The following is a 24,490-nucleotide window of genomic DNA, read 5'->3' on the forward strand; positions in this document are numbered from 1 at the left end:
AAGCCTCTGACTATCCCAGCTGAGCCACAGGATAATCAGAGGCTTTTTTTTTTTTTTTTAACTTTTAAAAGCATTTTTTCTTCGGAAGAGGTTGTAGAAAAAATGCTTTTAAAAGTAAAAAAAAAAAAAAAAAGCCTCTGATCGTGCGCCTCAGCTGGGCATGGTGGGGGGCGCAGGGATTTTTGCTACTGGTTCTCCAAACCACCCGCCGCCATCGCTACCGGATCAGGCGATTCGGTCTGAACCAGGAGCATTTCACCCGATATAGGTATAGGCCTATACTGTAGAGGTAAGAGCAATTGAATACCCATACTTCTCCATTTACTGCGCTGATAGAATGCCATCTGATCACTTTAAGATCCCTCATACCTTGCTAGAAAAGAATGGGTGGTGACCAATCTCTCTTCAAGATGCTTTGACATTTTTGCATGCCGTTTGCTGATAAGACCACTTGTTTTACATCGGCAGGAACAAGTGGCATAACTGGGACATCTTGAAGGGTTACTTTGGCTTCTTTAGATCTTATGGACAAGATTCTTAGTAGTAGCAGCTCTGCTACTGTGGGATGGACCTGTGCTGCTCTTGGCTTTTCAGGCAGCTAAGATGTGTGGGTTGAAACTGAGAAGTGGTTAAGTACCTCAGTTTGAAAGCAAGCAAATGCAAGTAGACAAATAAGTACCACTTTGGTGGGAAAGTAGCAACTTTCTGTGTACCTTGTCATATAGTCATGTCAGCCACATGATCACAGAAGCATCTTTGGATAATGCTGGCTCCCTCAGCTAGGAAATGGAGATGAGCACCGCACTCCAGAGTCAGACACAACTGGACACAACTTTACCTTTTTTTTAACCTTAAATATCTGAGCATTTACTTCTGTCTTGAGAACAGTGATGAATCCCTCACCCTCTTTTGAAGACAGGTTTGAAAGTCTCTTTTTTTGCTTTACTTTGAAAGTCTCTCTTTTTGAGGTCATAAAGATTGCGTCTGTAAATAATCCTGAAGTGGACTGTTTTGGTCCTTTCCCAATTTGGATATGGAATTGAAAATATTTGTTGCTCCAATGAATTACCCGTCTGTACTTGAATAGAGGGTATTGCCTTCCTGGCACTTCATACAATGATTTCCTTCTAGACTAAGAGGGTAGGGATTGGAGACATTGTTTTGCAACAGTTTTGTTCCTACTGAACAACAGATCCTGCCAGTGTCAATCTAGTAACCAAGTGCTTGTGTCCTTCTCTCCTCAGTTTACCAAACCTTGAATATTGGCAGCAATGTTAGATGACATAGAGCTGAGCTCAACTCCTGGTCACTGGATAACAGTACAACACCTCACCCAGCCACTAATTACAATTTGTAGCTCTTCTAAAATATTCTATAATTCAGTTGTATTGCATGATTTAATTTTTATTCTGCAACTATGATTTTTTCAATCTTTTTGTGAAATTAAATAGATTGAGCAAATAGGATGCAAATGACATCCCCGTATTTCCCACTCTTCACCTGAAAGACATCCAGCTAAGAGATCCTAATTACAAAGAGATAAAGCCAAGTTGCGCTGTAAATCTTTTATTATGGCATTTAAAAAAAAAAAACAAGTCAGCTGGGTACAGTACTGAAAAACAGATCAGGATAAGGGAATGCAGGTTGGGGGCCTAATGTTAGGCCAGTAGCCACTTTTGGTTTGGAAGGCAAATGTAGCTCTGGCTTTCACTAATAGTAGTATTGACTTTAGGCATAGAGCACTTGCCTCTAGCATGAGGTCCCTTATAGCAACACTATGGTCCCAAATGCTTGTGCAGTCACGAATTAGGGAGGACAAGTGCAATTTATACACAGCTGTCAACAATCACAGGATCCTGAATAAGTCAGCATCAAATTATTTTAGAGAGGAACCCCAGGCCAACGTGCAGAAGCCTGCTTGCATTGCACATCAGCCAGTGAGGAAACACATATAAAAGGGCACAAGTAGCTCACCGGGCCAGTGAAAAAATCCAATGGATTTGCAGGGATACACTTTCTTACAACATCCTTGATAGGGGAACAAGATGCTGCTGAAGCTACACATGGAAGCTGGATGAAAGCAACCAGGTGACCCAAAGAGATCCTTTCGTGGAGCCTCCTGAAGTCAAATCCAGGAGAAAGGTCCCTGAAGGAAGAATGGAGCCGGACGCCTTGGAAGCCTCCCAGAACAACGCCTCATCTCACTTCCACTGCTTGCGCCTATGATGCTGCTGCCCACAGTGAAGTCACATTTCAAACGAATTCTTATATTCTTTATACTATTTTATAATAAAGGTACTGCATTTTTTTTAAAAAAAAGAAAGCATGGGAAGCAGTACTAGAGTGGAGTAAATGCCGCAATAAATACCAATAAATATGAAGGAGACTGTGAATGGGAAGGTAGTAGTAGCAGCAGCAGCAGCAATGTTTCCATTCGTTACTGTTATAGGTATTTATAGGTATTATAGCAGGAAGTGCTATCAAAATTGCACCACTGCTGAGAAGTCTAGTAAAGCTTGTACTTATGAAAAGAAAGGACCAGGGCAATAGCATTATGCCTGTAGTCAAGCCAAGAAGAGACACCCAATATTCAAGAAATAAAGCCTTGTCCAGCAGAATCAGGTCAGCAATCCATGTCATCATTCTCATACCAGGGGATGGTGGCATCTGTGCCAAAATAACGGTCTCCAAAGTTCCCTAATAAAACATGAATTACATGCTTGTAATAGTTGCATTCTAGCCCACGGAAATACCCACAATACTTCATCAAACAATAAGTGTTAATCTTGCAGACTACAGTGTCCTCACCTAAGACAAAAATGATTGCTAAATCAGCCGAACAAAATCACTTATCAAAACATGAATGCTACAGGTAGACAATGCCTGATCTGTGCCACTCAAGCTCACCAAACCAGCCAGAGCAAAACAGAGGGTCAGAAAACCACAATGCAATGCTTACCAATGCCAGGGATGATGTGGAATTCCTCATTGACTCTCTTGTCCACAGCTGTGGTGATGATACGCACACGGGGAAAAGCATAAGCCACAGAATGGACTCCCATCTCTGCCATCAGCAGAGACAGTAAGAAGATCCTATCCTCTTGTACATCATGATCCTGCGGGATACAGCACTTGTGAGAAGTCCCTATATGACTCCATCCAGACTGCAGGTCAAATTGTTTTCCAAACCCATTTTCAGTGACACCTTTAATCATCAATCTCATGTATGCAATCCATATTAGCTGTATTCATCAGTCTGTCTTGGCTTACAACATCAAGAACAGAAGAATTCCAACCAACCAACCACTCATCTCATGTAACGGGGCCTCAACATACCAATAGCACCCGAATGGCCATCATGGCAGCAGCTCCCGTAGACACAGTGCTATCCATCAGGATGACGTAGTCTTCACTGATCTCTTTGGGCAGCCTGAGATAATGCAGCTGGCAAGAGCAGAAAAGAATTCAGAAGAAGAATCTTATCCACAACTCGGCCCCATCTCAAAACTATCTAACTCCCTCCTCCCAAAAGACCCCATTCCATTTTTTCACCTCAGGTTCCCCTGTGTCATGGTTGGTTTGGATGAGAATTTTTCCCAGGCGAATATCTTTGCAGACAGCTGTAAGAGCCTGCTCCATGGTCTCACCTGCTCGCAGGATGGAGATTCCAGTGATCTATAAAAGGGGAAAACATCTTTCTTTCAAGATCTTTGTCAAAAGCAACCATTTAAATCTAATGCTGCAAAACACTATGTGTTTGTAACACAGTGACGGAGGCCTTGATTGCATGAAGAACATCCCAGCTGCATTTCCAGCAGCTACTAACCAAAGTAGACTTTTCTAAGCAAGACTTGCTGAAAGGCCTAATCTGTAGAAAACAGACTGATTTTCACCAGTTTAATGAAAAGAAGGACTGGGCTGACATGATAGTGATGTTCCAATATCTAAGGGGCTGCCATGAAGAAGAAGGGGTCAACCTACTCGCCAAAGCACCTGAAGGCAGGACAAGAAGCAATTCCTTGAAACTAATCAAGGAGAGAACCAACCTAGAACTAAGGAGACATTTCCTGACAAAACAATGAGTAGAACAACTTGCCTCCAGAAGTTGTAGGTGCTCCAACACCGGATGTTTTTAAGAAGAGATTGGACAATCATTTGTATGAAATGGTATAGGGCAGTGATGGCGAACCTACACATGCCAGAGGTTGCACGCTGCGCCCTCTGTGGGCATGCAAGCCATTCCCCCAGCTCAGCTCCGCCGCGCATGTGCACGTGCCTCCTGTCAGCCAGCTGGTCTTTGGGTCTCTGCTGCGTATGCACAGGTGGCGGGGCATGCATGCGTGCAGGGGTGGGGTGCATGCAGGGGGGGCCCACACGGGCATTGCACTTTGGGGGTTTGCGCACACGCATTCACACGCACATGCGCGCTCTTTGGGCACTCGGTCTGGAAAAGGTTTGCCATCACTGGTATAGGGTTTCCTGCTTGAGCAAGAGGTTGGATTGGAAGACCTTCAAGGTCCTTTCCAATTATTCTATTATTATTCTATTAGTCTATTCACCACCTTTTCCTTATTCTGTCCTACAAAGATACTACCTCTTTGAGGCAATAAAAAGAAAAATCACTCACCCGCTGCCTGTGAAATCTCTTTCCATCATAAATTGTCCCCTGTGGTGTCTCTACAGTTACTGGCTGAAAAAGTCAAGACAATTGTCGGTAGGAGCAGTAGGAGCTGACAAGGCCAAATCGGCAACCACACAAGGCTACTTGCTGAGGCATGCTTGAACCAAAAAACACAAGAATCACCCCATATGCAGATAGAAGGTTAGACGGTCTGTGGCATCTCTGTTGGCAATTGTAAGATAAGTATTTGTGTGTGATCTTAAATGAGTGGGAGAAGCACATACCTTGAGTGGTAGAAAGGAAAGGGCGTGTTCAATCAGCAGCCGCATGAGGCGCTTGGAATAGAATATGAATTCATCCCTGCTAGTGTCCTTGTTCCTGCAAAGTAGAAGTAAAAGTAATATTATTCCATGCTAGGCTTCCATCCCAGAAAACGTCTTTATCTAAAGCAAGCCTGTCCCCATTGACTTTTGATAGGTCTGCATTCGCCCATGAAACCCGTCTTTTCCTTAAGCAGCTCTCATGTTCCTCTGTAGCTGCTGAAACACAAACTGTTGGATTTTTCCCTCTCCAAAGGCCTATAGCCTGTCTCAGAGGCAAGCATACCCCCACTGATATATCTTGCCTAGTACCTGATAATAGTGTGCATCCCCCGAACCTGCGGTGTGCTCTCCAAGACACTTAAGGTTGTTGGCAATGGTTGTCCCTGATGAGCAGAGGCCAAGGCTGCTCTGTGCAAAAATAAGAATGATGAGTCACATGGAAGAAAAAAACAAATATATCTGCTGGCCCTACAATAACAGCTCTGCATGCAAAATATCGTTTCTGCTCATATGGTCCCTCCCGCCTCCCAACATTTGTGCACAAAGAAACAAAATTGGATCCAAAATAAATTCTGAAAATTCAGGTTCCCCTCCCTGCTTCTAAGACAAATAGTGTAACCTAGGAGTGAAACCGCTTATGAGCAATTATAAATTGCTCTAACTTCACTCAGCAATAACAGCACACCAAAGTCTCCAATGCCCACTCTTGAAAGTCAGGCACAGCTAAGTTATCTTTCTACTACTGGATTAAAAAACAGGAGCACAGGAGCAGAAAGACACTCCCCCCCCAGCCTTGTTCCATTCCCACCATCCCCTCAAAATGGAACACAGTACACAAGGAGAGGAAGGTGCAGCAGGAAATAGCCAAAGGAGACCAAGTGTCCTCACATATGCCAGCGTAGCTTCCTCTGATGCAGGTGCCCAGGCCCAGCAGGACAGAAGAGAGACAGATAGACAGAGTGCGTTAGGAGGGGCAACAAGGCAGCAGCTTCCTGCCTGAGACATGGGGCAGAGGAACAGCAGAACGCTCCCACAGTACCAAAACAGGGAGAGCAGCTGGGATCCAGTAGCTCACTGCAAGTAGTCTTAAACAACTGAATGAACTTCCTCTTTCTCCATCTCAACCTCGCTAGAAAGGCATACCATTTTGGTATGCAAATTACACTTGTGGAAATGTGACTGGAATGTAAAATGTATTGAAACCCCATTCAATGCAGCCCCATATATTATTGTGTATATTATTATAATACACAAAATAATAGCGTTGGCAATGAGTATTTCCTTGCCATGGAGGAGAAAGTGAGACTATCAAGCAGCACCCTTCCTGAGAGCTCTACTTAGAAGTCTGATTCTAAAGAAAGACAGCAAAGTTGAACTGTCAGTAAAAAGAGCACAAATCTAACATGCTCTAGTGAGATTCCAAAGCGGCCAGAGATTTGCACATGCCCATTAGCGAATCTTCAGCCTAAACAATTGCCTGTATTGACCTCCTTGCCTATTCCCACCAGATACTGCCAGCTATTCTTCCCCAACACCCAGCTGCTCTCCCACTGGCTGGCTTGATGGGTGTCAGAGAACAATACTAAGATGAAGAAGGTGGGGGAGAGAAGAGAAGAGGAGGAAGGATCTAGCTCTATTTCTTTAAGGGTGCCACCATACCTGACTGTGATTTCACGCTGGGCGGTAGGAGGAGGAGCCCACACCGGGAGGCAGTATTACAAGGCAGGGAGTAGTGGGAAGTGAAACAAAACAGAACAGCCGGTCACTGCACACAGCAACATTTGCCCCAAGGCCAAGCCTAAAATAATAAAATGGTGGCGCCATTCTTCCCCAACTCCCTATTGCTTACTAATTTGGGGACAAAAACCATGTGGTAGGTGGGGCCATCGGGAGTGGAAGAATTCTAGGGACACCCATGAGCCACGGCCAGGAATTGGATGCCTTTCCAGGATATGGGGAAAGGATAAATTCTTGGCAGGGAGTGAATAATCCTTTGGGCTATAATAACAAAAAGCAGATACTGGGCAACAAGGAGGAGTAACCATGTGGGAATGGGGCTTTCTGCAGCAGTGATGTTTTCTCCCTCCCCAAGACTACTTCTCCTCACCTTTTCCAATTGGCTATGAACATGCTGAACAATCAAGTCCAGAGCCACAAAGTTCTCTCCACCTGAAAGAAAAAAAAAAAGGAAGTTTGAAAAACCAAAGAGGTTCTGAAGTATTGATATCTGCACTTTAGGTCAGGGGTCTCCAGCTGAGGAATTCTGGAAGTTGAAGTCCACAAGTCTTAAAGTTGCCAAGGTTGGAGACTCCTGCTTTAGGTAATATTTCACCATTCCCGTTCATAGCTCAATGGCAGGTCTCATCTTTTTTTAATTTCCTATATGCCATAAATCAATCAGTCTGGTTTTTTAAACACTCCTTAAAGGTCTTTAAGGTGCAAACGGTTCCCTTGGTCATAGAGATTAATATTTGTTTTTAACCTCATTAATTTTCCGACCTTTTATGAGAACCATTTTTGGTGTGGTGGCTAAGATATTGGGCTAGAAACCAGGAGACTAAATTGTAGTCATATTTAGACATGAAATGGGCACTCTGTCTGTGTTCATACTCAAAATTCCCGAGTATCCTACAGTGAGTATTGGCACATAACACAGCCCTATGTTGCACCTTGAACAAATCAACAGCCATTCCTCTTCCTCCTCTCACCTCGAGGCACCACAATGTCTGCCGCCTGCATTGTAGGCTCAATGTACTGCTCAAAGGCTGGTTTCACAAACTTGCTGTACTGCTTGATGACACCTGCCACGTCCCGCCCACGTTCCATGATGTCCCGCTTCAACCGCCGCACAAGCCGGATATCTGAATCTGTGTCCACAAAAACTTTCATGTCCAGGAGCTGCAGAAGTCACAAGGAAGGGAAAAACTAGAGACACAGGCATCTGGGCAAAGCCTTATCTTAGAACTTATTCAAATGCCTGCATCTTTGAGGGACTCGTTTACAAGTTGCTTCCCACAAATAGATGCATTTATGATACAAATTAAATAGGGAGCCCATCTACCCAAGTTGGTCCATGTCTTACTCATGTGTGTTATCTTTGCCCTATTTAGTACCTGTAGAAGCTCCTTATTGGCAAATGACATGATACCTTCAAATACAATTACATTGGCCCCATAGATAGTTTTCTGCAAAGAAAAGAGAAATAATGCATCAAAGCCAGGGAGAGAAATCAGAACCCAGAAGTAAGTCAGATCTAAGACACTCTTCCTGGGTACAGGGAAACTTCTTACTTACAAGGAACCAAGCTCAATTCCAATACGATGCCCTCCCTTTCACACTAAGTTCTTTCTTGTACCGCAAGACTCCACAATTTCAAATGTAATAGTTGCTAATGGAGTAGAGATACAGCCCTCAAATTAACTACGGACAAAAAAGCCTCTAGCAGCACCATTTTCATCCTGTGATCATCAGGTTTCAGGAAAGGGTGATAGTCATTTCTCCTAAACAAAAATGGAATAGTCCACTGTATTCCAGAAATATTATCTATTGGCCACCTTTCTTGTAGTGAATGAAATATATTCATCCTCAGATTGCTAACTTCCTCCACCTACAGACCCCCTACACTAGCAAGTAGGGGAAATAAGACTGATGAGCAGAAATATAATTCTATTAACTGTCTTCAGTCCCCAAAATGAAATGGATCAGGCATTCAATGAATACTACATTACCATACCAAAAACAGCATAACCTACTCCAGATGGACTCAGAAAATCAACTAATGACATCAGAAAAATATTGGTGAGCTTTCTTTTCAGATCATATTACAATTCTATTCTTCTATTTTGATTTTACTTAGAAACTGCTTTAGAAAAACTTGCATTTCAAAAACCAAGATGGAATTCATTTCGTGAACTAGAACAGAAAATACAAAGTGAGACATTCTGTGATTAGGTAAAGGTAAAGGTTCCCCTCGCACATATGTGCTAGTCATTCCTGACTCTTGGGGTCGGTGCTCATCTCCGTTTCAAAGCCGAAGAGCCAGCACTGTCCGAAGACGTCTCCGTGGTCATATGGCCGGCATGACTAAATGCCAAAGGCGCACGGAACGCTGTTACCTTCCCATTAAAGGTGGTCCCTATTTTTCTACTTGCATTTTTAACATGCTTTTGAACTGCTAGGTTGGCAGAAACGGGGACAAGTAACGGGAGCTCACTCCGTTACGCGGCACTAGGGATTCGAACTGCTGAACTGCCGACCTTTCGATCAACAAGCTCAGTGTCTTAGCCACTGAGCCACCGCATCCCTACTGTGCTGCGTACACCACATCCCTACTGTATTCTGTGAATAGAGTTAGTCAAATGCAGTTTTCCTTCCAAAGGATCCTGCAGCATTTGAACCTCATCAGGCTCCAAAAGCAGAAATGTCTGCCAATTCAGGGAAACGTAGTAGCTAAGATAAAGAACATCTTTTTAATTTAAACACTACATTATTTTCATCGACTGAAAGAAGTTGTAATGAAATAAATGGGAAGTGCACAAATAGTCCTTTTTATAAAAACAGGGATAGAATCAGGTTGCATTATTTTTCCTGATTGTGAGAAACTCCTTTTTCCCATAGCTGAAGAAACTAAACTGATAAGGTAGAGCAAGAGTTTCTCAACCTCAGCAGTTTGAAAATATGTGGAATGAATGGGGAATTCTAGGAGCTGAAGTCCGCACAGTTGAGAAACATTGAGGCAGATCAATTCAATGTCTTTATGTAAAAAATATACAGTCATTTTAGGGAGATATTTCAGTTCCACGTTAGAACAGAAAACCTACCTCACAAATGAGGAATCTAAGGCTTCCACATGTGAACCACTCCTAGAAATTTTCACTATTGGTGATCCTTGGAGCCATGATTCTGCACTCTCTAGAGGAGCTTGGGTGACTTGCATCTGGCCTATAACAACCCTTCCAACCAAAATTCTATGTATTCGTGCAGTTTTAGCCAATTACAGGATACCAGGTCACGAATACCTTATGGGGCTAATTCAGCCTCAAAGAAAAGAGTGGGGGGGAAGCCTTTTAATTTCTAAAAATTGCTAGGAATAGCGGGACATCCTCCTGCACCTACATACCCACTCCTTGCTTCGGCTATGTGTGGTAAAATCGTAAACAGGAACTTTAACGCTCTTGCCCTCTTTCAGCTTCTGTAGGACACTGATGAGCAGGTCAAAATCAAAGGCATCAGGATGGTCAAAGTTGTATTCATTACAAGCAGCTTGCTCTTGCTGTTCTTTGTTCAGCACCTGGAAGAGCACCAGAGACATCAGAAAACAGGGAAGAGAACAGACTGGATCAGTACTTAGAGGTGTTTCCTAGACTTCAATTTTCTCACTTCTTCCCATCTCTGAGGCCTTTGAGAGGGGTGGAGTTGAGGGAGTTGGGCCAAGATATTTTAACCAGCCCACCTTGTAGAAGCTATCCATGGAGAGGAGCACCACCCAAGGCACATCTAGTGCTTCAATGATTTTGTTGGCCACTGTAGTCTTGCCAGACGCACTGCCACCACACAAGCCTGGGAAAGACGAAAACACCACTAACGCAAGCTAACGAGAAGAGGACAATCTGGAGGAACCGCCCTAAGACTTCTTATTCTTTACTGTCTAGTGTGCCTGGATTTCCAATGATCTCCACTTCAACCTCCCTAGTGGGAAAGAAGCCAGCATGCAGATCTCACCAACAGCCTTACTCAGAGTGGCAAGCATAGATGTGGCCCACATAGCACATTACAACTAAACCCAGCAGGCGTGGTACTACCAATATGGCCAAAACCAGCAGAGTACCCGATTTAAATAAATAAAAAAAAACACCCTTATTTCAGTATAATACTCTCATTCTATGCAAGAAGCTGCAACTTTTCAAGGCGGGAGGGGAAATATGGTACAGAAAATTAGAAACCAGTAGGGGAAACTGGCACTTCCAGTTGTCAGCTCCCAGTTGCTGGATAAATTTCGTAAGGATTTTCAAGCAGATCCTCCCCCCACCTAACAGGACAAAAGGAGCAGCCACAAAAGGATTCTCCTACCAATGACAAAGGCTTCTTTGAAAGGAGTGCCAGTCTCGTTGTACCAGGGCGGCCGCCCAGCCGTGTAGATGGTGCGCTTGCTGGTCCGAAGCAGCGGCGGCTCCGTTTTCGACTGGCTGGTGGTCCTTTTCCGTGGGGAAAGCGCCGGCGTGAGCGGCAAGCGGCCGACAAGGCTGTTGAGGGCGGCTCCTCTGCTCCCGCTGAGCCGGAGGGAAAAACCGACACATTGTTAGGGAAGACTATCTCGCCCCCGCCCGACAAAAGAAATCATGCATGGTGCAAGCTTCTCCTGCACTTCATTTAATTTAATTTAATTTAATTTATATGCCGCCCCTCTCCGAAGACTCAGGGCGGCTCACAATACATTTAAAAAATCATTATAAAAAGACGTTGAAAAATTAAAAACATTAAAAACTCATTCACACCATTCATCCCAGCCACCTGCAATCCGCCCCACCCTGTCATGCCCCACGTCTCCGGAAGCATCCGGGGCTCCGCTCTCCCAACGTGTCTCTCCGAGCTTAGGAAGGGCTACTAAGGCAATGCAACGAGAGGCGGAAGAAGTACGTGGCCGTGACTGTGGAGAGGAAATTTTAAACCGGGAGGTGGCGGACGGGACTTTCCAAGGGGAGCCGGACAAAGGACGGCACCGAACTCGCTCGGGATCCGCCTGCGATGCCCGCCTGCGCTCGCTCTACCCGCCCTTGATTCCTCCTCACCTGCTGCGCCGCGCAGCCGGAACAGCTTCCTCGACCACGCCGTCCGCAGACGCCATCTCGGCCACGCTCCCGCCAGTCCTCTGCCTGCAGCCGCACAGCTTGCCGGGAGAAGGCCGAGGCGTGGCTCGCCTTGTTTGGCACTGCCGACGCCGCCCCTGCACTGCGAAACGTCAAGGTCCAGGAAGACCATAGAGAAGAAAAGACGAGAGAGACAGAGGGGCGGATCTTATTGTCGAGGCTCCGAGCTTTCCCCCTTGGGGACGCCATTTTCCAGATCTGTGCGGATGGCCGGTCGCTCCTTATGGAGGGGGATTGAAATAAGCGACCCTTTTTTCATCTGCCGACTGTCTGAGTGACAGCCAAAATGAACACCTAGACACATGGTGTAACTTTCATCGTCCGCTTCGTCTAATAATTCACGGAATAAACATTTTTTTTTTAAAAAGTGTAATGTCACAGCTAGGTGTTCAAAGGGAGGGGGAAGAAGGCATGTGACAGCTAGGTATGAAAGAGGGAAGGGAAGGGAGTGAAGGTTATCTGTCGTGGCAGCCATAAGTGATGTAGTTATTAGTAAAATAAGAAATATTCACTATTCTCTCCATTTTAACTGCTTTCCTGAAAGGTGGGATTGTGCTATCCAAATCTCCATTGGAAAAATATTCCATATGGTAATTGCTATTAGGGCAGGGGTGGGCGACTGTGGCCCTTTTACAACCTGTGGACTTCAACTCCCAGAATTCCTGAGACAGCCAAGCTGGCTCAGGAATTCTGGGAGTTGAAGTCCACAGGTCATAAAGAGGCCATATTTGCCCACCCCTGTATTAGGGGAAAGTATCAATGTCCCCTCTCTCCCCTGATTATTTGAGGCAGATAGTCCTGCAGGTACCTGGGTGCTAAGCTAGATAGAGTTATAAGAGAGTTGTAACTTTGACTTTGGGTTTTATAGATTAGATTGATAGCTCTTTATAGAAATGACTTGTTCATATTATTATGGAAAAACCAAAAGCTGTGATTTGATGATAATTATATAAATTTCTAACAATGTAACTAAGGCTATTTCTCTGCTGGCAACTTATGGTGTCTTCATAGCACCATCCAGTCATATAGAGCAGTGTTGGTGAACCTTTTCAGCACTGAGTGCCAAAAAGGGAGCAGGGGGGTGCGCCATAAACCAGAAGAGCAGCTCTGCAGTGTGCACGCACAGGAGCGCCGCAAAATGGAAGAGCAGTTTCCAACAGGCATGTGCGCACCAGGAAGCTGAGCTTCCATCTTCCAGCGTGCGCATGCGCACCAGGAACATGGTGTTCTAGTTTCTGGTGCGCATGTGCACACGAAGATAGCTGGCCAGTGCACATGCGCATGCAAGAAACTGGAAGGTCAGCTTCCTGCTGCGTCCATGCATGCCGGGGAGCTGCTCTTCCGGTTTCCGGCACTCCCGCATGCGCAAAGACCAGCTGGCTGGCACGCATGTACACACCGGAACCCAAAAGAGCAACGGGCGACAGCTGGCGTGCCTGGAGAGATGGCTCTGTGTGCCACTTCCGGCACACATGCCATAGGTTCGCCATCACAGATAAAGAGTGTTATAAAGTCTCCCCTCACTTTGGCACAACAACAAAGTATTCTTTCAAACATTGAATCACTAATGGGAGAATGTCCTAAGTTACACAACATTTAAACTAACATCAAGCAAATGTATTAGGGCACTGTTTCTCTACCTCAGCAACTTTAAGATGTGTCATCTCCCAGAATCCCTCAGCCAGCACTGCATTATGGCATAGCACAGTGTATAATCCTATCCAATATCATTTTTGTTAATATTTCAATTGATTAAAAGAAAAGATACTTTTGGAAAAATCATGTTCATTCTTCTTAAACAAGACTTGAGCTTCCATATCATTACATACTAGCCATGATGAAGCAGGGCAAGACCTATCTAAGTCCAGTGGTTTGATTCTCAACCAAATGACCTCTGGAGTATCTGCAAGCAGCAGACAGATATATCCCTATCCACCAATTGTTCTCTTGCAATTAATTGTTTAAGGCAGAAGTGTCAAACTCATGTCACGCCATCATCATGTGATGTATCGGAACTTTTTTCCCCTTTGCTAAACCAGGAGTGGGCATGGCCAGCATATGACGCATCCAGTCCGCAGGCCGTGAGTTTGACACCTCTGGTTTAAGGCATGCTGACCTCAAACTAGAGACAAATTGAATTTTCAGTACCAATAATTATTCCATATATATATTCCTGGGAACGGTTTCAAAACATTCTAAATCTAAAGGTTGGTGAGAAGATTTTTTCCTTCCTGGATACAATTCCAATTTTCTTTCAGCAAAGCTTATTTCTCTGGATGTCTAATTACCATTTTATATAATTCTCATACACTGTCTTGAGCTGGATATTGAAAGTGCAGCTTTGTTTTTGTTTTACTCCTATCTCAAAGGTTGTTTCCTGAACATTGTCTTGAATATTATGGCTGTGTTCCATTTATTGAGCTGTTAAGTGTCACAAGGTTTATTTCTATCCTCTATATTTTTAATAGTGAAATGAAGTTATTAAGATTGATTGGGATCCTGTTCAAAAGACAACCGGACTTTTTTTGTTTTTTCTTTGAAAATGTTGTGAACTTGGATGAGAAGCGAAACATTTTCAAGGAAAAAAACAAAAAAGCCCAGTTGCCTTTTGAAAAACACATTTGTGACAACCATGATCTGTTGGATGCTTCTCAACATTTTCATTTATTTTGGCAAAACTATATTGCTTACACATATTTTTCCAAATTAAATTCAAGGTGCTTGCTTTGATATACAAATCTCTAAAAAGATTGTGTTTTTTTTTTACTAGAAGAAGTGGCTTTTCCTATATGTGATGAACAATAATCTTCCAAAGATTTCTTCTACATGTCAATACAGAAAGAGGCCTAGCTAGAATTTACTAAGGTAATGAACTTCTTGGTAAATGCTTGCAAACCATTTGGACTTGCAACTTCCTGCTAGCCTCCCCACTGATTTTGATTCTTGGAAAATGGCAAGAAGTTGTGAGATAGTTATTGCTTAATGAACCACGATCCTCGCTTAATTTGCTTAATGGTAGCACAGAAACTGCAGGGATTGTCATTTGTAAGCAAAGCGATCACACAACACCACATTTTAGGACTGCATTGTTTAGCAATGGAAATATCTGTCTCAACTGCTGTTGTCCTGTAGTCCTGCCTTAGGCACAAAGCCAGCTGTGTAATCTTGGGCCTGTTATTCTCTCACAGGCCTAGGAAGGAGGCAGTGACAAACCACTTCTGAAATCTTGCAACAAAACTGCAGTGACTTGTACAGGCAGTCACCAGGATTCAGCACTGACAGGCAGCATCTAGTATCTAACCAGTTTTTCTGCCTAGTTTTATGCTTTAAATATATTGAAAGAAGTTCTTATTCCTCTAATGTTGAAGCTGATTAGATAGAAATCTCTAATTTTCACACCAGTGACAACCATTTTGTAAACAAGGGACAGATGGCACTAGAATGAGTCTTCGAGGTTGGTAAACTAGTAGCCACGTTTATTGACTCAGAAAAATAGGAGTGGGGGTGAGATCCAGAGAAGAAGACATAATTTCAAGGATAAAAGAGGTTCTTGCAGAAGGAATTGGGCTTTGGGGGATAAACCCATTTGCATTTATACTGTTGCAAACTCAGAATGGAGTGAAGAACTTTTGTTGTGAATGGTTTGATCATCAACATAAATGGATCTTTGGGTCTGTGACTGAATAGGGTTCAATGTGTTACGAGAAGGTTAAAGTGAAGAAAAGATACAATGCAAATACAATTATTAGGTTTTGTATTGGTCTGATTAAGTGTATTATCTGAACCTAGTCACTAGATATGAGTTTTTTGAGGACCAAATAAGATTAATAAACACTGATTGGTGACATTTTTAAATACTGTATTAAAAAAGCATTTCTGGACAAAAATATTTACCATATCATATATATTCAAAGCACATTCAAATCCTTTTGTCTAGCAACCGAGTGCTATTGTTATTAATGGTATTCTATTAAGTATTTACCTATGCTTAATACCTATACATAAAGCACCAGGAAAAAAAATACAAGAGGTCATGTCACTCTCAGGTACAATGCCTAGTCGGGGAAACTTGATCTTTAATACTAGGGGATTGGTGATGCTATTCGAAAGTTTACTTTGGCTGTCACTGTATAATGAACTTAAATAAATAACAGTATTTCTGAGCAAGATCATGGTAATGCAACAAATCAGTGGGGTCTTCCTCAAAGTCAGATTAGCGTGTTTTTTTCCATGTTTCATTCAAAAGAAAACTATATCGGTATAAATTGCCGTGCCTCAGAATCTTTACTGCACCTCAGCACCAAGCCAAGTAGTGTTTCTTGACTCACATAATTTAATTTCACAGTGGTAATTGATAGATTCACTGCTGCCCTCTACCCTCCAACCCTGCATTACTTGCCAAAGGGAAAACCAGTCATTAATTGCTCCCTTCAATGTATGATAGGGTAACATTGAGGGTTCAACTCTTTAAAAAATTTATCTAGCTTTAAGAAATTAGTTACTGTCTGCTGCTTCTGATAGGACTCCTGGGATTTCACAGATTACTGTATTTTATTTTCTTTGAGCCTTGGTTTTGGCCAATTCAAGGCATACTATATATATTTGGTGCATTATATTTTGAGATGGGTGGCCATATACATTTGATAAATAATAAAATGCTCCCATCTCTTAATTTACGCACAACAATCTTCTGAGATGCGTTAGGCTGAGAAAGCATGACTGGCCCAAAATTACCCAGCTGACTGCTGCCAATGATAGATTCCTGCTGGTTTCATTCATATGATAGTCCAATCAGAAAAATAGAAGATTAATATATTTGTTCTGAATGCACCCTGCCATCCCAAAAGCCCTAATGATTGTAAAGCATAGGAAGCTCTCAGTGTTTTCTGGATCTTTGATTTTGGTCAGGAAAATAGCCCTCACCCATCCACTCACATTTTGCATCTCTGTGTATGCCTCAAACACTCTTCACACTTTACTTTCTCCAGCTTTCATATATAATCTCACACTTAACACCACAAAAACTAAAGAACTTATAATTGACTTCAGGAGGAAGAGAGATGTACATTTACCATTGTACATAAATGGTGAGGAGGTGGAGAGGGTGGGTAGTTTTAAATTTCTGGGCATTTATATCTCGAGGGACCTCTCATGGACTATGAATGCTAACATGCTTGTGAAGAAGGCACAGAAGAGGCTGTATTTTCTGAGAATGCTCAGGAAGATAAATCTATCTCAGCATCTACTTCTGTCCTACTATCGCAGCACCATTGAGAGTGTCCTGACATACCGCATGTTTGCATGGTATGGGAGCAGCTCTGTAGCGGACAAAAAAGCTCTACAGAGAATCATTAAAACTGCCCAGAATATCATCAGACTCCAGCCCTGGATGACATCTTCAAATCTCACTGTTTGAGAAAGTTGCATAACATTCTCAGAGACTCTTCCCATCCTGCTTACAATTTTTTTGGACTGTTGCCTTCTGGCAGAAGATATAGAACAATTAAAACTCGGACCACATGTTTTCTGAATAGTTTTTATCCTGGAGCTATAATTGCACTTAACAATGAACTAAAGGGCCACCATCAGTGAGCTGTTGGACAGTATTACTTGGTCTGTTGTGTGAATGTTTGGGTGGTTTAGGGGTGGGGAATTGTGGTGGGTGGGAGTGTGTTTGGTGATTGTTATGTGTGTTGGACCTGGTCTCTGGCTGTTAAGTGAATTTCGTATAGGTATACTGTGTATACACGTACAATGACAATAAAATTATTATTAATTATTTTTATTATTATTATATAACACACATACACACACACACCAAAGAGCTGAATTCCTTGATGACAGATGTATCTGGAAGTTTGATATTGTAGTGCAAAGAGAACAAGGCTAGATCTCTCCTGCCCAAAGCTAAAAGGGGCATAGGACTACAGTGTTCAGCAACTAGACAGGTTGAAGGCATTTCTGCCACAGTCTTGGCTACTTATATTTGAAGGATTGTCTCTTTCCAATTACATCTGCCCATCCCATTAGGTCTAGCAGAAAAGGTAAGTTTCAAGCCTCATCTGTTAAAGAGCTACATCTGATGAGACGGAGGAGATGGACCTTCTCTGCCATGGCACCTACCCTGTAAAACATCTTTCTCCCCATCTACTACGGTCTACTACCATCCTTAGTAACATTCCAGAAGTCCCTCAAAACATTGCTGTGTCAACAGGATTGGGGGTCTCAAGGAAGTGGTGAATTGATGAGATGGTTAATATGTTCTCTGCTAGCTTTTTAATAATATTGATAGTTTTTTTAATTATGGATTTTTAAAAAGGTTGTTCTTTCTTTGGTTTGATTTTATTGTGTGCCACCCAGAGTCACATTTGTGAGATAGGCAGCCATATAAATATCAAATAAATGCATAAATAAGAGCTGAACACATCTCTGTCCATGGCTTCAACACCCTCAAGTTCATCCCTGAAACATCCTAAATGCTTTGTGTGGAAGGTTTTGTGTTGGGAGAAGAAGGGAAAACAGGGTTCCAGAGTGGAAAAACTAAATGCAACTCTTTACTGACTCTGCAGCTGGCTAAGAATGAGAAGGAGGCAACATCACAAGGATGGGTCCCTCAGAAATTTTTAGTAAAGTCTCTTTGTGCCATAGCAGACAGGACACAGTAAGTAAGCAGACAGTAAGTGAATTGTGATGTTTTTAATTTAATTTAATATATAACAGAATAATAGAGTTGGAAGGGACTGTGGAGGTCTTCTAGTCTAGTGCCTTGTCCAAGCAGGAAACCCTATACATTTTTGGATAAATAGTTGTCCAATCTCTTCTTAAAAACCTCCAGTGTTTGAGCACCAACAACTTCTGGAGGCAAGTCATTCTAATTAATTGTTCTAACTGTCAGGAAATTTCCCCTTCTAGGTTGGGTCTTGCCTTCTGATGCTTTGGAGAATAAGTTGACCTCCTCTCTTCTTTGTGGCAGCCCCTTAGATATTGGAACACTGTTATCATGTCACCCCTAGTCCTAGACTTTTTTATTTTTACTGATTCATTCATGTTTTGATTCTTCTTGCAAACATCATGATTAATTTACTTGGGCTTTTGTTTGATATCTCTGGATCTATATTTCTGTCATTTGTCAGTTGTTTACTTAGAAAGTGCTCACCCATCTTGGCATTTGTTACTTTAAATACATAATTGTTAAAGTTTATTTTAAATATATAAAACTCCATGAGTTATCTATCTGGTATCTGGCAGGTTTTATCCCTGCAGAAGGGAGAATAACTTTAATCTAAATCTGTCAATAGATCTTTCTGTAGAATTGAGCATTGACTGAGTTGCATTGCCTGGGTAGATCTGTCATTATTGTCCAAAGTTTGGAAACTGTTCCCAGCCTTCTGCTGTCCCGTGTTGACCTTTCCCAAATGAATTATTATCCGCAGCCGGTTTGTATATTAAAAAGTATTTTGGAAGCCTTCCTCCAATAAGATTAAGCAGCCAGCCATGAACGGGTGTGAACTATAATTTTGATCTGAAATATCCTCCTCCTTTGCTTTATGCTTATTTTGTCTTTACAGTATGATGACTATTGTTTGGAACAAGACAGAGTAATTCTATTAACCATTAAAGGAGCAGGCATCATGTAATAAGTAGGAGCTTGCATCAACATAAATTGATTTGGTAGTCCAACACTCCTTTAATATCCCATGTAACCAGTGTAATGGATATAAGTTTTGCCCTTCATTCATAACAGAATTCACTCTGCTCCTTTTGTTGTATTCAATTCTTCCTTCCTGATTTCAGTGTTCAAATGAATGCACACACAAATCAGGGGAATATTTAAAGTGGATAATTTCAAGGGATTTTTAAAAATACAATACATTTTGTTTTAGTATTTTCATATTTATGAGAAGGCAGGATGTAACATAAAAATATGTCTACTTGTATAGTATCTTTGATTACAAACCAGATATTTTCAGCAAGCTTTCTGGATATAAATAATAGGAAAATCTAAAAGATCACCTATTAAGATGGGTGTTTGTAAGAGAGCAATCCAGAGATTGGCATCTTAAATGCAGGTGTTTAGAATGGGTTTATTTAATTTTTTTCCTAGCATTCTCTATCATTGGGATAAATATTTCTTAGTTATTTTAAACTACGATCCCATGAATCCCAATAAAAGTGCTCCTGAAAACATTTATATTTCTCTTACACAGCTTTTCACAAAGACATTGAATGAAGCCCAGTCAAATACTACTGCTTAGGTATTGAACTTTAAAATCCTGAATTCCAATTCCAAAGTCACGGACAGAAAACATTCAGGGATAAGAGAAAAATACCAAATATAATATTGTCTTATGCTTCAAATTGGGTGGAATAGCTTACCTATATCAAACTATAACTACAGAAGAGATGTGACTAGATATAGTAAAATGGCCAGATGTTTAAAGGCTTCAAATTAATGAGATGAAAAATATAATTGCAATCAATTTGCTAAAGCACAAAGAATATAATTGCCAGGCATTCCCCTTGTGTCACTAATACTCTATGTCAGACCTGGAAGCCATCTTTTGAATTGGAAAAGAGTTTCAAAGAATAAGATATCAAGGAGGTTTCAATAGCTGGAGAAAAGAATTGTCATTATCTTTTTTAGGAAGCTCATAGTCTAAGATATAATTTTATCATATAACCAGAATATATATCAATTTATTTTGCAATGTAAAAAGTAGGTATTTTATGAAAATATTGCATAAAGTATAAATATAAGTAGATTACTGATATTAATTAAAAAGATTGAATTTCTAGATAAATGTAAACTAGTACTAATATCAGTATATAAAATAACTATAGAAACCACAACAGATTCTCCAGGGAGCTGCTCCCCATTAGATATAAAAATATCCAAAAGTATTAAAAAAACTAAAAGAGGTTCATTTCCTTGCTAAAAGTATTCCCAGGCTGAACAATAGACTTAAATTAATTTAATATCCCTAACAAATGTTAGGACAAAAAAATTAAAATTACTTCTGGAATTATGTCATAGGCTTCAACAATATTGTAAGTTAAAATATATATAAATTACGTTCTATCTTTTATCAGCAAAAGCATGGAAATTTCTCATGGTCTCTCAGGGGGAAAAGATTATCTGAAACTGGCTTGTAAGGAACAAGATCTGTGTCTAGAAACATTTATGGAAAAGAGGAATTAAACTAAAATTGTTTAAATAGATTGGGGTTTATTTAACTAAAGGTATGATTTTTGTCACCCCTTTGAAAGGAGTTGGGTTAAATTATTCTTTTACAGATGAACTATAATAATTTATGCTTGCAGGTTTTTATTCATTAACCAAAAAAAGTGTTACAGATAAAAACCCTACGTTATTCGGTCGCAAAACAAAAAGACTCGCTTTAAAAGGGGCAAGAAATCTCTTTTCGCTCTTTTCTTCCTTTATAGTTTATAGTTTATAGTTTATTTGATTTGTAAAGAATGATTATCCGATGGCGACGGACGTCGGGTTTCCCCAGGTAGGGAGGAGGACAAAGGCTGTTGTGCTGAAGCCGAGCACCGGCGGTTGCAATCCAGAGCCGGGCTTCCCGTCGTCTTCACTCTCGCCGGTGCAGGGAGTCACAATGGCTTTAGTGCCAAAGACAATGCGCTCGTTCTCCGAGACGCTTCTGCAACCCAGTCGCCCGTGACCGCAGCAGAGGTGGCCCGGATCGTTCGCTCCACACGGGCTCTGGAAAGGCCTCCCCGCCCTGGCCAGCCAGGTCTCCAGGCGCTCGGGCTTCCTCGATTGCGACTGTCCTCCTAGTCCCCAGCGGCCTTTGGCTCTCTCCAATGTGAAGTCTCTCTCTTTTTTTTTTAATTTGATTTATATGCCGCCCTTCTCCGGAGACTCAGGGCGGCTTACAATGCGTTAAGCAATAGCCTTCATACTTTTGTATATTTTTATACAAAGTCAGCTTATTGCTCCCACAAACTGGGTCCTCAATTTACCTACCTTAGAAAGGATGGAAGGCTGAGTCAACCTTGAGCCTGGCGAGATTCGATCTTACTTTAATTGCAGACAGCTGGTGTTAAATTACAGTGCTTAGTCTGTTGAGCTATCCAGGCTCCTCTTTTAGACGGGCGGCCTTATTGCAGGAATCTTCCTGGCATTTGCTCCTGAAGTGCAATCGGACTGAGGGTTGTAGACCCCCGAGAAGAATCAGCCGAAAGCCCTTAAAAGCCTTGGATTTGGGCACCGCTGCCCGGAGATATCCAAAGGTTTCTGTCTGCCAAGCTGGGTCAACTTTCAACGGCTGGTCTTGTTTGAGTCCCAACCTTGAAGGAGGGTCGGCCTCTTTGGAGGGGCGGGGGGGGAGAGAGAGAGAGTGTGTAGAGAAATGCGGGACCGGTTTGCCTTAAAAATCGCTGTAGAAAAAGGAAGCCGTCTTTCCTGCCTGCTATCATGGGGTGCGGTGGCATAATGCGACCTTCCTGCTTATTGCATCTACGGAACCTCTGGATTTGCTCAAGGCCTTGCTCGAACCATTAAAAAACATTACACACACTAGATTCGCACCCCACTCCAAGTACCGACGATGACGATAAATAATTAAAAATAAAAATAACTGGCTTATGCCAATCAAGTTCAACATATTCTGCCAGTAAGGCTGCTAAATCTTTCCTGGGCTGGGTTAAGCCTGCTGTGGGAATGCAGTGCCACCCAGGAGGCATCGACTGCTCAGCTTCATCCAGCGCGGCTGCCTCACCAAAGAAGTGGAAGATTTTTTGGTCCATTAATTCGTCCAACCAACGGAGCAATGCCTTCCGAGAAAGAGATCGCGCCATCTCCCACAGCAGCCATGCAGAACTGGGGGGGGGAGGCTTAACCGAAAAACAACGCCCCCCTGATTATCAGGCCCTCCCCACCGCCACAGCCCCACCGCTTCTTCCGTCAATGGCTTCGGATGCGGTACCACACTGCTACCTTTCCATCAGCAAACCCTTCTCTGTCGCGCCCGTCTGCTCCTCGCCCGAGTCCGATCTTTTCAGAAACTGCTCGTCGAAACATCTCGGCCCCAAGTGCCAGCAAGCGCTCAGCGACTTCCCAGCAAGATCGGCCGGCTCTATTTGCAGCAAGAATCCTTTACTCACCTCGGATGCTCGGCTCTTCTCCCAGCGCTCGGCGTTCCTACTCAGCCGCCCGACGCTCCAAGTCCTGGAAGAAAGACTTCGTGGCTCCGAGCGGAATGACAGAATTGATGGAAATCCTGCTCGTGGGTGCCCGATGATCCGTGCCCCCTTGTTCGCAGCTGGGAAGGGAGACCACCGAGCAACTTTGCATCTGCCAGCACCCCCAGTGCCAAAATGCTCCCTTCATCTCAGCCTTCGTCCAGAGAGCAAACGAAGCCTTGCTCATCCACCGCCTGTCCTTCTCGAGTCTCACCTTAACCGACCCAGCTGGGGGGGCTTCTGGATCGACTAAGCTGGAAATAGAGGACCCAAGAGGGCCCATGGGGAAGGGAAGCCCAGCCGGGCAGCTCTGTTTCCTGGAGAGGAAGGGCTACTGCCCCAGCCGCCTGATGCAGAGAACCACAGAAACGATCCTGGAGTACTGTAAATATGCAGAGACGTTAGAGAAACAAAAGCAGATTTAAGCCCCGAAAATAGAAATTAGTTTCACACTAATTCACTGGGGTATCAGAGGTAGGAAAGGCAAACGCAGTCGAGCTTTCATGATTCTGTTACTATCATCTACTGCTCTATAGTTCTAGTCAAACTTGCGCAGACCGTTTCCTGTCTTGGTCTACCTCGCAGGGCTGACACCCGGAATGCTTAGAGGCAAGAGAAGTTGAATCTTCCTGTATCCTAAGGCACCTCCGGCGAATTCCTCTTTGGCTCAGGGAGAACTCTCGCTTTGTGAACTTGAAGAAATCCCGATCCCCTTGATTAATCTACTACACAAAATGTGATCTGCTTCTCACTCCCTAGAGCAGTGTTTCTCAACCTTGGAAGCTTGAAGATGGGTGGACTTCAACTCCCAATATCCCCCAGCCAGCGCTGCTGGCTGGGGGATTATGGGAGTTGAAGTCCACCCATCTTCAAGCTACCAAGGTTGAGAAACACTGCCCTAGAGCGATCCTCGGTTGGTTTCCAACTTCGCCCTAGCTCTTCCCTTGGCTTTTCCTTCGACAGCGACCTATGGTGAGTCTCGTTGCGGTTCCAATGAAAGTGAGAAGACCCGTCTGTTAATAGCTGATCCTATCCAGCCGGCACTCCTCGTGTTCTCCGCTATTTTTGGGGAAGACGGCGGCCGCGACTTTTCCCATCCCATCATCCCTCTAAGATAGGCGGCCGTCCGTCGCCGAGGAAAAGCTGCGATGATTGTTTTGCATCCGTCCGGAGGGCTGCGTCCACCTAAGGGATCGGAGGTATGGCTTTAAAGGCTCTCCGTGCGGTCCCGGATGGCCTCCGGCTGAATCGAACAGGGGCGCTTTTCCAGGGAAGCCTTTTCGCAGCCGGGCTGCTCTCATCCTGCAGAGGAGTCGACACGAGATTGCTCGGTTTTGCCCCACAAACCACGGAAGGTCGGCTTAGACTAGAGGACAGTCCGGGTGCAGGAAGGCACCGAGTGGTGCCAACCCGTGTCGGAAACTTCCTCCGCTTCCTCGATCGCTCAGTGGGAATCACCTGCGCTAGATGGG

General features: G+C 43.1%; 1 protein-coding gene across 2 annotated transcripts; it reads right to left on the bottom strand.

The window, feature by feature from the left end:
* Positions 1-1,550: 1,550 nt before the first annotated feature.
* On the bottom strand, positions 1,551-24,487 carry LOC117667626 (uridine-cytidine kinase-like 1). 2 transcript variants are annotated; one of them, XM_087883358.1, is made up of 16 exons: positions 22,941-24,487; positions 11,733-11,892; positions 11,014-11,213; positions 10,397-10,503; positions 10,064-10,234; positions 8,058-8,129; positions 7,653-7,842; positions 7,052-7,113; positions 6,604-6,620; positions 5,254-5,352; positions 4,906-4,999; positions 4,628-4,690; positions 3,553-3,675; positions 3,337-3,444; positions 2,960-3,116; positions 1,551-2,697 (listed from the first exon to the last, which is right to left on the bottom strand). In XM_087883358.1, the coding sequence occupies exons 2-16, from the start codon at positions 11,786-11,788 to the stop codon at positions 2,624-2,626; spliced, it is 1,593 nt and encodes a 530-aa protein (XP_087739484.1). In that variant the 5' UTR covers positions 11,789-11,892; positions 22,941-24,487; the 3' UTR covers positions 1,551-2,623. The 2 variants fall into 2 exon arrangements, with proteins under 2 accessions (XP_087739484.1, XP_087739485.1); XM_087883359.1 differs by lacking the exons at positions 11,733-11,892; positions 22,941-24,487 and adding an exon at positions 11,439-11,567.
* Positions 24,488-24,490: the final 3 nt, after the last annotated feature.

Source organism: Pantherophis guttatus, chromosome 1 (assembly GCF_059756535.1).
Source record: "Pantherophis guttatus breed Tessera chromosome 1, ASM5975653v1, whole genome shotgun sequence".
Lineage (NCBI taxonomy): Eukaryota > Metazoa > Chordata > Lepidosauria > Squamata > Colubridae > Pantherophis > Pantherophis guttatus.

Coding starts and splice junctions, on each gene's coding strand:
- LOC117667626 (XM_087883358.1), bottom strand. CDS start 11,788: ATGGCGTCTGCGGACGGCGTGGTCGAGGAAGCTGTTCCGGCTGCGCGG. Junction 7,843..8,057: donor CCAATAAGGAGCTTCTACAG/GTACTAAATAGG, acceptor TGACTTCTGCAG/CTCCTGGACATGAAAGTTTT. Junction 2,698..2,959: donor CCACATCATCCCTGGCATTG/GTAAGCATTGCA, acceptor ATGTTTTATTAG/GGAACTTTGGAGACCGTTAT.